Below are 15,306 nucleotides of genomic sequence, written 5' to 3'. Positions count from 1 at the left end.
TCCAGTCTAGAAGGGAGCAAGGTTGTGACCTTTTCACATACAGCTCTGATGTCTCTGCTTCATTCTTTTTGAAGGGGATAGTCAATGTGACAAGATCAAAGATTGAACCTCTCCTGTGAGTCAATATTTAATCTCACAACTGTATCAAATGAATGTGACATCTGAATCTAGAGTTTAATAAAGGTAGAAGGATGGCATGAATGGAACGTCATTTCATAGAGGTTTCATAAATAATTTAGCCTGCTACTTTATATAGCAAATAAAGATACAAACCATCACACAAAAATAAATATATTGTCTTTTGATGTTGGCTGTGACCAAATGGTGCTGTTGATCAAGTTAATTAATAAACCATCAATAAACGTTTTAATTATCACTGAAACACTGTATAGATGTTTGATCAGTCCCCTTGGTAATTCCAAGTCTCCTCCCAGACCAATTAGCAGAGAAAGAACCACATTAGCACTGTGCCTCATCCAAAACTAGAACTCTCTGCATTAGACTATGCTTCCCTATCAACTATACGGTAATAGACGCTGGAAGCACTTCAGTCAGATTTCCAAATTCATTGTGAGTAAACCACTTTACAGTAGATTAGAATGTACATGGCTGTATCATTTGATAGTTCATTGCGCTGATGTATGGCCCACCTCTGCTTGCCAGCCACATGGTTGGCATGGAGGGTGCCATGTTGTGAAATGGCCAAGGTAGTAGAGCCTGGTCAGCAGGCTTCCCCCCACCACCAGTCTGGCATTCCAGTCTGGTCATCTTTTTTTCTGATGCCTACAACAATATTCCACAATTTAGTGGAAGGAATGTGTTTGTCTCCATAAATACCTCTATAATCCCATATCTGGCACTCAATAAATGACAGGGAAAAGAGATGGTCCATGGTTATGTGACGGAATATAGGCGGTCTGTCACAAGAGATTAAATAATGACAAGGACGTCCTGTGACTTACTGACTAGAAATGGACCAGCTGTGTGTAAATGTCCTAACAAGCCAGAGTCCCACTAAATCCTCACAATATTCCTCAGATATATTATCATTTGAGAAATGTCACACGTATGTGGTGTTCTGCCTTGTAGATTTCCATAAATTCATAGGTTGGCTAATTCGATACCTCATTAGTGTGTGATATCCTCAAGAACAATGATAGGATTGATACATTATGTCCAGCTGCTGGTGTGTGTCCTGCATGCATGTGTAACAGAATGGCCACACAGTGGCTACGCATGCATGTCACAGGTAAAGTACAGGGTTGATAGATTTCAATGACCACTTCTCCAAGGTTAACAAGTTTACAATGCATACTGAACCCTTTCCTATAGCCAATCTACCAGATAATTTCATTACTCAATTTGCCTGACTGATAATCTATTACACATCCTCTCTGAAACCTATTTCGGCATAGGCCTAGCTATTTGTCTTTTTCTAATCTGTCAATTATAATCTTGTGAGAGTTATGATGTACTAATAAATGATGGCATTAATGAAAATGAATGATAATGTCACATAATGTGTGTGTCTGTTTGTAAATAATTTATATGAATAATTATGATCCGTTTCAGTAGGCTAGATGTGGATAATCCACCTTCAGGTGTATTTGTATTTTTTGGGGTATTTTCTTAGAACTGTATTGTTGTAAGTAAGCATTTCACTGTAAGGTCTACACCTGTTGTATTTGATTTGATAAACCTATAGAGGCATCGACACAACATCCCATCAATCAACAAGGTGCAGCCTTTATCTTATCCACATGGTTTGGCTCTGGTTTTCTATGGCCTGCTGTAGATCTATTCTGCGATGACCTTGAGTGTTATGCAGGGTCAGGAGGACGCCTGACTTGCTCTTTATTCCCCTATGGCCCAGGCAGACTATGAGGGAAAAAAGAGCATCCTTGTGAAGAAAAGGTTAAGATTTCAACTACAACATGTACATTCAGATTTAATCAGTGTGAAAATATTATTGAAAGGTCAAAAGTCCTATCTTCTTGTSGCATGGATTTCTCTATTCTGATTTATTCACCTACGAATTTCACGCAATAAATCCGTTTTGATGCTTTTGAAACATCCCATAGTACTAGGTCTATTTTTTTATGTTCAATCTCTAGTGATGAATACTATGACTAACAGATGAATAACAAGAAAGGAGGCGTTTTACATCCCAGAAAACGAAGAAGAACGCTGGCTTGATTTTTTGGGAGAAATCCTTGTAATAAAACCCTGTTATAAACAAAAAATCCCGGTAATTTTCCTCACGGTTCCATTGCTGTTCCCTTGGTAACAAGCAAACCCTTGCCCTTCTGGAGCCTCCTGACATTCGCTTGGAACGTACCAAGCTGCTGTGGGGAGATCTGTAGATTTCCATTTCACTAATACGTTTTTTTTAAACCAAAAATGGGTTATTTGAAAAACAAATAATAACGTGCCTTATCTTTTAACCTTCAACGTATATTTATATTCCAACGAATCTTCTAGATGTTCCAATTTTCGTACGCACATTGGCATACAGTGGCATTACGTTACCCCTTCAAATAAATCAAACTGGCAGTCGTAGAGCGAGCTGTCAAATGCTTGTTGCTTGTTGTGTCAAATCCGTGCTAGCTACAAAGTAACGAAGATAAATCAAACACCCAGTTATTTTCTTCTGAAAGTGGCTATAGCTCATCTATAGCTAGGTAATACGACAATACTTAAGTCGACCGTTGAAGGTTGAACAGCACCTGTCCTCTCCACATTTTGTTTTTCTCTGTTCCATGGTGCTTTCTACCCTGGCTGCGTGACTGGTGGCTTGCGCCGGGGAACGAGTCGTCCTGATGATGAGGTAAGCAGGTATAAATGCTAGCTTCAGCTTGTCAGTCCTAGCTAGCTCGCTATGTACCCAAACATGATGTGTCATGTATTGCAGGTTAGGAAAAGTACCTAATAATAAAGTGTTATCCCTAAGACTAAATGGGAGTGCATGCAGTCAGAAACTAGCATATTGTGTTTGTCATCAGAGAGGAAGAGGCGAAGCGAGGGTTTACTCCGCCCAAAATGTATCCACGAAAACAAGACCATGAAGTGAGACATTTAGGTACGGTGGTCAATGAGAGTGTCGAATTTGGTCAACAACAGAAAAATAAGTGCTAATTTGCTACGTGGGTTTTATTTGATMGAATGGAAGTTTCGTAATGGTTAGGTTGTTACGAATGCAGCGATATAAAAGTGGACGCACGTGGTATTTCGTCAAGTTAAAAAAACGACTTTATTTTGGAGTTGTGCCTGTTGTTCACACGCGTATCTGCCCTCATTGGCTAGAATGGTCATATCTGACATCGCCTCCCGCCTGCATTCCATCTTTGAGGACGTATTTTCATTGTTAGAGCGGTCACTCGATTATCTTGTACATATAATATAAAATCTTTGTTTTCATGTTAGCGTGTGCTAGCTAGCTATCAAAGTTCCAGCTGCAGTAGCTAGCTAGCTAGCTGTGACGGTGGCTCGTGCACGGACTTTGCTAACGTTATATAGCCAGCGGTAGCCTTTTTGCTTACTATCTACTGATGGCTGGCTACTGTAACGTTAGCTCCCAAGACTTCAGCCAAGTTACTTGTTTATTGTTGGTACAGTGTAGATAGATAGCTATAAGCTCAGATCACATTACAAGTTACTTTGATGTCACTTGCTTTTTTAATTCAGATTCAAAGAGGGGGGGACGACCTTCATTGTGATACCTAATTTTTAAAGAAACAGGTTAAATAGAGAGAAAGATTGCTAGCTTGTTTTCATAATGTGTAATGTCAAATTGTTTGCTCATCTTCATGCAATTTTCAGTGCAAACATTATAACTATTTTTGTCCTCTTGAGAAAGCATAGTGGAGAAAGCAGGCTCTTATGTTGGACATGTTATTACACATCCACTATTTTGTTTATCTGTAAATTATTATATTAATTTGTTTATAACAGTGAACAATAATAATTCCAAACCAAAGGAGGAATTATGTTAAGACTTGGGTCAAGATCATCTGAAATAGCAGAGCATACAGGTTTGCATTAGAGTAACTGCAGCTAGCCTGGCTGTCAGTCTGTCTGAGCTTTGCAGCCAGTACACAGCAAATCCGTGCCTGATCTGCTATTGGCCAGAGAGGGCTGGGAGGGTCTTCCTGGAGGCGGACGAGCAGGCAGGAAGGGGGTGGCTGGAAATGTTTCAGCTAGAGAGTTAAGCAGACAGTCTTTTCCTCCACTGTCGTGGAAAGAAAAACCCTGTCTAGGCATGGGCCTGAGCACACAGCACTGAGAAGGGAATGAAAACTATACACATGGTGATTATCTTTAGACAGAAAGTAATTAGAAGAAGTCGGACTACCGACACAGACTCTGTGGTGGATGTTAGAGAGACTGAGGAGCTCCAGCACTGCATGAGGTAAGAGGCTTTTTTCCCTTGGCTGCTCTGTTTCCTGACTAGTTCATAAAGGAATTTGCTGCATTATGCTGCATACCATGCGGTGAGAGGGAGAGATAGGGGACTTCACTCGTAGAGGTGGTTAGAATCTGCTTCACTGATCATGCTCCTCTTGCAGTTACTGCTTCTTCTATTTGCTTTTGGTTGGCTGTTCCTCTTTAATATGTACATTTAGCTGGTTAATGTTGGGAGTTTACTTCTCCCATACTGCCAGCAAAGAACAAGGTGCTCCCTTTACGCCTGCTCTGCAATTTCCTGTGGCGTTTCACCACTTACCCAGTCTGTCTGTCGTGTGTCTGAATGACTTCCAAAGTGTGTGTGTTTGCACAAGGTTCATAAGAGTGTTTTCTTTATGTACATGGCTCTGGAGGACTGGGGGCCAACATCTCATAACCATGATTTATTCTCTGATGCACCAGGTGTTAACTCTTCATCAGATCTAACACAGAAAAAAACACCAAGGAAAGTAACTTGAGAGGGTCTGTCACAAATAGAAAAATGGAAAGGTCTTCCTAATCCTCCTTTCCAATTCAAAGTTTGAGTTTGGGCCCGGGGACAGTTTTCTTCTGTACTATCCTATTGACACAGTTTTGAAGCTAGACTATGATATTTTTATGTTGTAGGTTCCATATTAACGTTGCAACATTCAATTCCGTACTTTACAGCCCTGCTTGAATAACCACTTMTTTTTATTTTGACTCAAAACCAGTAGTTCCAGCCTGTGCTATTTCCAACTGTTTTGGAAGTTATAGGCTACATGTTTTTTTATCCCTGAATCCAACGAAATTACAGCACACACTGATAGGAAGGATCTATTTTCCTCTCACATTTGTTTGGTCTCATTGGTGGGTAGACTGCTGTAGATAAGTACTGCAGATTTTCTCATACAGCAGTGCGAATTGAGCCTTAGTAACTAACATGAAGATAATTAAGGTYGTGCCAGTTCAGTTGGTAGTTGAAGACTATTAGAATATGAAGTGCATATGCTTGCTGATTCAATAAATTGCTGCTTGCATTGCCCATGGCTGAAAGCTGGATGGTTTACAATAGTAACCTCTGTAACTGTTAGGCCCTAGAGCTGGTTGTTCATCCCAAACGAACAAAACAGAATGTCAGGGTTAACACTGACCAAACTAGGCCATGAATCCATAGATGCGATAACGAGGTAGAGATACAGGAAAAAAGCCATACAGTTACATATCAGGATTTTTTKGGGGACGATATATTGWATCGTTTTGACAATATCGCAATATTATTTTTATGCTAGTTGGTTGTACTCCAGTATTTTTCCTTCATAGCTTGTCCTTCATCTTTTTAAATATATAGCCAATTTGTTTTCAGCACATTTAATTCCATGACTGATCAAAACTTGTTCTCTCAAGGCTCTCTTGTCCCTCTGCAGAAGAGATATGGAGAGCAATATGTTTGGAACATTGAATCGTAATTTAATCACAGTATAATATAACATATATAAACAATAGCCTCAATGTAGGCTAATTTTGCAGGGGGGTATTGAGATTCGGGATCTTTCCCCCCACGGCATCTTTYTCCCATGTGTTTCCATGGCATTTCCACTGTTTTGGTCGAGTTCCATTGACCTCTTTACCGCATCTATAGATTGACCTAGACCTATTTTCATTTGTATACGCAGCTAATAATTTAACTCCCTTAACAAAAGTAATGATACATTTGCCAAGACCTCTCACATGTCAAATTGGAAACAATATTTTCATGATGAGATCAGTCTGTAGGAAATGTAGGCTATTTTTTCACCCAAGTATCATTCTCTGGTCCATGGGATTATTTAAGGCTCTCCCTTAATTTGCATTTTACAGCTGCCTTTAGGGCATCCAACTGATTTATAGGGAATAAGTATAAACAAGAATCAAAATCTCTCTCTCTCTCTCTCTCTCTCTCTCTCTCTCTCTCTCTCTCTCTCTCTCTCTCACATTGACAACCTTGTTACTGAATTCACAAGTGTTGCAGTGCAGAGCCTCCCACACTCAGCTAAAGGGCAAACTATTGAGTGATAGTGTTGCATTTCTATATTTCTGTTGCCCTGATATGTTTTGCCAATAACAACAAAACCATGCTCACTTTTACGAAATTTTTACAGAAAATACAGAAGATTGTAGAAAACTGTTTACAATAGAATAATACCTCTCATGAGAGATGTGCAAGTTTACCTTCTAATTTATTAATTACAAGTTATTTAAAGTTGCTTCACAAAGTACTAGACATCACAATTACCCCAATTACATACATTTCTGACCTTGGAGAATAGGATGTTGAATTAAATTGTAGTTTTTTTCTGTGACGTGATGTCCTACTTTCCCCCCCAAGGCCATCAGCTAGAATTTGAACGATATTGTTGCTACACTTTAGTCATTAACTGGAATTGTAGGTAGCCTAGGTATCAATTGAATTTATCTTCAACCCTTTGTTTATGATGTAGCGTAATACAATGCATTCAGTAGCCTATGCTTACAAAATAGAGTCAGAAATGTGGGTGTAGGATATTGTAAAAATGAATGGCAGACATGCCCTGTACTGTAGGATTTACCTCTCTGTAGGATTTACCTCTCTGTAGGTTTTACCTCTCTGTCCCCCATTCAATTGTTGAATGCCACATTGCATCATGCTGACATTGAGGCTAAAATTGAATTCTGTCCTTCCATCCAGGATGTCAACAAAATTGATATCGCTGCATGTTATTATTAGACTCAGTCCCCAAGGCCTTCACACTGTTTGGGGTCCTTCTCCTATTGTACCCCCAGCAGCTCTGGCTCCCGCCAAGCATATTTATAATGTGGTCTTATTGGACTTGTCTGTCTGAATAGAAAGGCTGTCCGGAGATAAATACAGTGCCGAACATAGAGTGCACGGAATTAAAATTTCATAAACCGAAGGCTGAATACCGATTCAAGGTCAGAAGCATTAATCAGTCAAATATATCACTCTGATTAGAGGAAGGCTGCTGTGCTGGTGGCTGTCGATTAAGACACAGGCCCACGTCACAGGCTGACATTTACAATAGCCTAGCTCGTAGGATTTTAGCACAGGACTATGGCGTAGGCCAACAATGTCAACAATATCCCACGGGAACAATACCCCACCACCTCAAATGGCAGTTTAGCAGTTTGAGGGGGGAACTGGACTAATCTGGAGAGGTCACAGGAGTGTTATAGGCACCTCCTACCTGTGTCCTATAATCTATCATGCCTCATCAGCGTTATCCTAGACGCACATTTAGCCAGGCTGCCAATAAGAATCATATTATATTGTCCGACATAGTAAGCCTTTTAAGAATAGCCCTTATGTAATTTTGGYGTTTGCAAATTTGCATGCCTCCATCTACTCATCCTGTTTATTTAGCTCTTATTGTAGCCTAACTGATGTAGACTGTAATGATGTTATTAATGGTATTGTGCAATTGATATGTAGAGTTGAGAGGTATTATTTCAGGAGGACAAATTACATTTCATACGCCTTTTTGTATTCACTTTCCCCAAATGGGCTAGCCTTTTACCAGATCTGAACATGAGTTAGGACTAGGCTAATTGCAAAAGGTCTCAATTGATATTAGCCTATTCATTACGTATCTTTCCATAGAAGTCGAAAGTCCTTTGGGAGAAAAGGAAATTAGATCCTGCCTTGAGTGGTTGATTATTTTTTATGATTTTCACAATTATTTTGTTCATATAGATGGAGGTGTATGTCCATTAGATGGGATGTAAGGGAGGTGGTTTACTCATACTGTATGGTTCTATCATAGAGTAACCTACATCATTTTTTAAAACACATTTGATTGCTTGACACAATTCATCATGATATTTTTAACCCAAGCTATGCTGTTGCCATGCCTCAGTTTGTGAAAAGAGCCCATAGCAACTCGAGCAGCATAAAATGAAAGTAGGCTAATAGTATAGTAATAACAAGAGCACTAACATACATTATTTATAAAAGAACTAGGCTAACCTAACTCTTTCCTATCTTCCAGATCACCAACAGAAAGTGCCTTTCAGACAACATCTCCAACTTGAACCWGCTCTGGTCCATATGTGCATGGAAAGCCAACGCTCCCTTTAAGGCCAGGTCTGAGCTGTGACAGAGGATACCTCAGCTGCAAATCTTCAGTAGCCTCCAATTCAATTCTGAACGACTCCAGTGGCTAAGAAATCCAAGAGGAAAGCATTATTGTGGAGAGGAGAACTGTCAAAGCACAAAGAGCTGACAAATTAGAAGTTGGCAAAGTCAATACCAAGCACATCTTCGTTAATATTCTATCAAAGAGCTCCATTGCCTCGAAATACTATATTGARAGTGTTCTTGTCAGTGGAGGAGGAGAGACACTTGGGGGTGTCACAGAGCAAGCCCCTCAACCTTTTCAGAGGTCTGCCATAGGTGCAAACTGATTGATGAGTGATTGATCGTTAATCGATTAGCCTTCCTCCCGGCTTATGCTGCGAGGGCCTGTCTAGTTGCTACATATGATTTGAGAACTTTTAAAACACAAATCAAACAGAGCCAAAAGTTGTGAACTTTTTTACGTGAGGCCATTTTTGAGTTAGAGTCAACCGATATATTGAACTTGCAGCGTTCAATTGGAACCTCTTAATATGGCTCTGAATATATCTTCGATAAGAGACACAAAATGGCTGACGTTGGAAGTTTGTCGGCAGTTTCAGAGAGGAACTTGCTCACGGAGTGATGAGGAATGCAAATTTGCACACCCACCAAAGAGCTGCCAGGTTGAAAACGGAAGAGTTATTGCCTGCTTTGACTCGCTAAAGGTAAGCAATGTCATGCACCATTCTTCTGTTAGATTCATGATTCTTTGCTTTATGTGCTGGGAGAACTGTGTTAGGCCGAYCTAGGAGCCAACACAGATAAAGAGATACTAAATTGTTTATTGTAAGGAAATAGAGACAGAAAAGCTCTGCAGTTTGCTGTTTCTCTCATCCCACTAGACATCCCAGTGCCAGGTACTGTTTATTCTGTTTATTCTAATCCAAAATTGACATCGCCCATGGGGTGTATATAAACTATAGCCTAGTGCTGGCTTCCAGTGGGATTACTGCTGATGCATTCTCCCTCTCACCTCAGTGGCCCTGGCTGTCTGTTGCTGGGCCTGGGTTAATCCACAGAGAAGCTCTCACTGCCCCTCCCCCCATGGATTATTCTTATGTTCAATCATCTCCTTATCTCTGCTGGCCAAAGGGCCTGGTCCCTATCGGTCAAGGCTGGTGCTCCGACAACCATCAACAGGAATTGATACAAAGAACCTATTTTTCCAAAGTGCCTCTATAGGTATGGGTCCTTTATTGGGAGGGTGAAAATGGGTTGCTTTTGATTTTGCCCATTGACTTTTCACCTCAAGCCGTTAATGGAGACGGCGATAGTGTTGCAAGTTACTTTTTGTTATTGCTATGGATGGCAGGACATTTAGGGCCTCACTAGTTTCCCAGTCATTAATCTTAGAAAGAGTCACACACTGTTGCCCAAGCTCCTTCCAGAACAGTGCATTCATTGAGCTGCTTGTCCTCCAAGGCTTGTATCTACCAACCATGCATCTAATGTCTTAGCCTACTTACTGGGCCCTCTGAGACTGGAGCCATCACACCACGAGGCTGGTGATTAGAACCTGGGGGGAAGGCTGCTCAAGACTCATAGGTTCCTTCAGAACAGAGACTTGCAATGGATTTTAGTTTGAGGTGAATGTGGAAGAGGCTTTACAACTGGGGGCAGTATATTGAGTGTAATACTCTTGCTCCAAAAATAAATGATTTGCTTAACTTTTCAGTTGTTTATTCTGAAATATTGTGGTGGGCTAGGCTACATTAATGCCCTCGGCAAACAGGATTAAAATCCTCTGTGGCTCAACCCACCCACACACGCTTCATTTCACCCAATATTGTCTCAATTGTTATGTCACAGTTGCTCTTGTAATGAAGGTTTTTTAGACTATAGGGTTTTTTAGACTGCACTTCAACTGATTTTAATGACACTAGGCTCAATGTCATCACTTCTGTTCTGCACATCACTATAGCAACTGTGTCTGTCCAGCCTCTGTCCTGAAAGGGGATACTGTAATGCATGCTAACTTGTTCATTTCTAAGGTGAATTGATTTCCTGCTGCAGTTCAAGTGAAATATTGATTCATAATCAGGATTTTCATGTGCTTGCATCAACCATTATCTGTGATGATATTAAGTGATACATCTCAGCCTAAAACATGTAGGCCTATGATTTGTATATGGACTGTTCAGAGCACGCAGGAGAGAGAATGAGAGAGGCTCTGTTGTTAGCTGATGGAAGGGGGATGGGAAGAGACTGGTTAGAAAATATACAAATGCCTCAGTCATGTGATTATGTCACGATTCATTCTGCTGAATAGCCTCTTGTCTAAGAAGAGTTCCTCGAGTGTTGTCTGTAACTGACATTCCTATTGGCTCAACTTTGACAGTGGTTTCCGCTGTGATTTAGCCCACATTTTCCCTAAAACATATGGATGTGCTCTTTAGTAAACTGAATGATAGGCTAGCCATGTTGGCCCACTTTTACAGTTTTGCTGTAATATCATATGACAAAAACAGTGTTTGTTCAGCTTGTGGATTTGTTCTGTTGTTTTCATAAGTACCCCTTATCAACCCCTAGCTAAAGTACTTTTGGAGGTGAACCATTTCAATAAAACACTGACTGGAGCTTAGGCTTAAGTCTGAACAACTGGTGAGGCAGCATCTCTTATGCATGTCACAGGTCTGTTCTGATTCACCCTCCTGCCCTAACATGCCTAACCTCATTTTGTGCATGTGATTCCACTTTCCCCAGCAGCAACAAATGCATGACAGTAACTGCTTTCTCATGACTGGCTGCAAATTGACAAGGAAAGGCAGACAGAAACTTGTGTTGTCTACAGATTTCCCCCATCTTATCCGAATCGTCTGCATGAGAAGCTGTCCTTTGCCTTACTGACCTGCCGATTTCCTCCCCAGAAATAGGGATGGGCGTCAGGCCCTGTCTCTCCCACTGCTCTCGGCCTAACCCAACACTGCTGTGTTGGCTGACTGGCTGGGGCTTGGCTGTCAGTCATGATATGGCTGAGAGGAGCTGTTTCCTGTGGGCTGGTCCCAGGAGACTGTGCTGAAGCTGGGTCAGAGGAAACCTCTGAAGACAGAGAGAGCAGTGAAGAGAACAGTGCTGCTGATGCCTGGAGCTAAGCTAGATAGCTTCCTAGCTTACAGAGAAGTAGGGTGAGACGTTATGTGGGCTATCACATATGATTAGGAGCTCAGCTGATTAGGAGCTCAGCTCAGCACTACATTATCACCACTTGATGCAAAGGCAGTGAGTAGGAAACATCAAATTCAGTTGGATGGATACTTAATTCGTTGGGCCTTACCTAGGTTAGCCTACATGTTTAGCCTACTAGGCTGTACATGTGTAATCACCATATGCCAAAGCCTAGCTATGGCACTTTCTGGAAACATGAAATCTAGGCCATGCGTTCATTATCTACTGCAGGGGTTTTCAACCTTTTCTTGCCCAGGGACCCCCTCCCAGGCAAACTGGCGATCCAGGGATCCCCATCATACGTTAGCAAAAAAAATAATTGTCACGTCTTTATCATGACACAAGGCGAGACCCAGATGCAGACACAGGAGGCAGATGATGTGGATTGGGGTATTGGACCTTTCAGGTCCAGGCTGGGAGCGTTGTGCCTTGCGAACCAGGGTCTCAATACCCCAATCCACAGTGGTTGCTAGGCATGAGGTAGGGAGAATGGTTTCGGTGACCGAGGGTGTGGCAGAGGAACTGTATAGGTGAGAGAGAGCGTCAGGCTTCACATTTTTGGACCCTGGGCGGTAGGAAATGGTGAAGTTGAATCTGGTAAACAACAGAGCCCACCGGGCCTGCCTGGAGTTAAGGCGCTTGGCTGTACAGAGATATTCCACATTTTTATGGTCGGTCCAGACCAAGAGTGGCTGTTCTGCTCCTTCCAGCCAGTGCCTCCACTCTTCGAATGCCATCTTGACCGCCAGGAGTTCTCGGTTGCCTACATCGTAGTTCCTCTCTGCAGAATTGAGACGATGAGACAGGAAGGCACAGGGATGAAGCTTTTGGTCCTGGGCAGATCGCTGGGACAGGATGGCCCCCACTCCAACATCCACCTCAACCACAAATTGACGCGACGTGTCCGGATGGATGAGCATGGGTGCTGTTGTGAACCGATGATTCAGGTCCACAAAGGCTTTGTTGACAGCATCTGAACGGTACTTTGGGARAAGTGAGTGCCGAGAGGGGCGCCGTCAGGGTGCTGTAACCCAGAATGAAACGGCGGTAGAAGTTTGCAAATCCTAGGAAACGTTGCAACTGCACCCTGGACGTAGGTTGAGGCCAATCCACCACTGCTTTCACCTTTCCAGGATCCATCTGGACATTACCCTCAGCAATGACATATCCCAGAAAAGCGATTGTAGAGCGGTGGAACTCACACTTCTCAGGTTTCACGAAGAGTTGGTTCTCCAGGAGGCGCTGAAGGACCTGCCTGACGTGAAGAACATGTTCTTGGGCAGACCGGGAAAAAAACAGGATGTCGTCAAGGTAGACGAACACAAAATGGTTGAGCATGTCCCGGAGCACATCGTTTACCAAAGCCTGAAAGACAGCAGGGGCGTTGGTGAGTCCAAACGGCATGACCTGATACTCAGCTGGCTGTGTTGAAGGCTGTCCTCCACTCATCCCCTTTGTGTATCTGAACCAGGTGGTAGGCATTCCGAAGGTTCAAAAGGTTCAAAAGCCGAGGAGAGGAGTGGTAGGGGGTAACTATTTTTGACAGTAATGTCATTCAGTCCCCGGTAGTCAATGCACGGACACAGGGTCTTGTCCTTCTTCTCCACAAAGAAAAACCCATGCGCTGGCAGGAGATGCAGACGGACAGACGGCCCCAGTAGCCAGACTCCTCTACGTACTCCTCCATAGCCTTGGTCTCCGGCCCGGACAGATAATATAGTCGACCCCGAGGTGGTGTGGTGCCTGGGTGAAGATCCCACTGGTACTCAGTGGGAATGACAGAAACATCCAAAGCCTTGCTGACGCCCTGAGGAAGACGTCTGGGGAAAGGCTGTGCTGCTTGAAGACAGTGGGAATGGCAAAATGGGCTCCAACCTATGATGGAGCTTGTGGTCCAGTCAATAACAGGGTTATGTTTTTGAAGCCAGGAAAACCCCAAGACAACAGGAACATGGGGAGATGCAATGAGGAGGAACTGTATGGTCTCACTGTGGATACTGGAAATCCGTATTTGAATGGGCACAGTACAATGAGTGACTCCACCTTTTGAGCTGCCGTCCAGTGCACTGGCATCCATGGGAACCGAGAGAGGTTGAATGGAAATACCTAGCTCAGAAGCAATAGTAGTATCCATAAAACTTTAATCCGCCCCAGAGTCAATAAGCACTCAGAGACTTAGATTGGTCTCCCCACAGCACAAGCACAAAGAAAGGTGTGCGGGTGATGGGAATTAGGGAACTCCCAGTCTGACTCACTTGTACCCACTTGTACCCACCAGACACAAATGCTTCCTAACAGGGCAGGTAGCTATGTAATATCCTGCCCCTCCACAGTACAGACAACAGTTGGAATTCAACCTACATGAGCGTTCCCCAACCGATAACCTAGCTCTTCCCAATTGCATAGGCTCAGGAGAATCCAACTCAACCGTCGTTGATAAGTCATGAGCGAGCTCAGGTGGCTTCGAATCCTCTCGGGAAAACTGCCTTCAGGAACTTCCGGATTCCTTCGAAAGTGAGCGAGCCATAGCGGGTGAACGAGTGTGCCTGAGGCCAGACCTCCTCTCACTCCTACGTTCCCTTAAGCGTCCATCAATTTTAATGGTGAGGGCGATGAGGGAGTCAAGATCCACCTGCAATTCTCGAGCAGCTAGCTCATCCTTCACCACCTCGGATAATCCGTGAAGATCAGTATCGAAGAGAGACTCCGGATTCCAGGCACTCTCGGCGGCCAACGTGCGAAAATCAACCTCATAGTCTGCCACACTACGGGAGTTGACGTAAATCAAGAAGTTTACTGGCCGCCTCGCTCCCGGATTCCGGAGACTCAAATACCTTCCTCACCGCCACCATGAATTCCTCCAGATGACAACAGAGGGTGGATTGTTGCTCCCAAACAGCCGTAGCCCAGGAGAGCGCCCTTCCCGACATTAGCGTAATAATATACGCTATCTTCGATCGGTCCGAAGGGAACAAAGGTGGCTGTAGCTCAAAAATAAGCGAGCACTGAGAAAGAAAGCCCCGACAGGTACCAGGATCTCCAGAATAACGCTCCAGAGGAGGTAAGCAGGGTTCTCTCAGGGATGGCAGACAGCCTATGAGTTAACTCCTTAATAAGCTCCATAGTAGCCTTAAACCCTTGGTCGTGGCGTTCTGTCAGAGAACGAAGCCCTTCCAGAAGGTCCTGTAACAGCTCCTCATGTCTCCCAATGGTGGCTCCCTGCAGGGAGACAGCGTGGCGAAGCTGGTCCAAGTCTGCTGGGTCTGTCATGGCCAGTTCTTACTATCATGACACAAGGCGAGACCCAGATGCAGACACAAGWGGCAGATGGTTGGAGTTTAAGATGGTTAATAATCCTAAAGGAGTAGGCAAGAGAATGGTCGTGGATAGGCAAAAGGTCAAAACCAGTTCAGAGTCCGGGAGGTACAGAGTGGCAGACAGGCTCGTGGTCAAGGCAGGCAGAACAGTCAGGCAGGCARGTACAGAGTCCAGAAACAGGCAAGGGTCAAAACCGGGAGGACTAGAAAAAGGAGAATAGCAAAAAACAGGAGAACGGGAAAATAACG

At 43.3% G+C, this 15,306-nt stretch overlaps 1 protein-coding gene across 18 annotated transcripts in view; it reads left to right on the top strand.

The window, feature by feature from the left end:
• The first annotated feature begins 4,133 nt into the window (after positions 1–4,133).
• Positions 4,134–15,306, top strand: part of LOC111975753 (muscleblind-like protein 2a) — a 34,650-nt gene continuing 23,477 nt past the window's right edge. For 5 of the 18 annotated variants that reach the window (XM_024004436.3, XM_024004395.3, XM_024004421.3 and 2 more), the window contains exons 1-2: positions 4,141–4,408; positions 8,448–9,240. In XM_024004436.3, the coding sequence (XP_023860204.1) occupies positions 9,067–9,240 (174 nt within the window). In that variant the 5' untranslated portion in view covers positions 4,141–4,408; positions 8,448–9,066. Of the gene's footprint in view, positions 4,409–8,447; positions 9,241–15,306 lie in introns of all 18 variants that reach the window. The other 13 variants (XM_024004489.3, XM_024004474.3, XM_024004483.3 and 10 more) reach the window with 8 other exon arrangements.

This window comes from Salvelinus sp. IW2-2015, linkage group LG2 (assembly GCF_002910315.2).
Source record: "Salvelinus sp. IW2-2015 linkage group LG2, ASM291031v2, whole genome shotgun sequence".
NCBI lineage: Eukaryota > Metazoa > Chordata > Actinopteri > Salmoniformes > Salmonidae > Salvelinus > Salvelinus sp. IW2-2015.
Note: the sequence above shows the minus strand (reverse complement) of the source record. Positions and strands in the feature narration are given on the sequence as shown.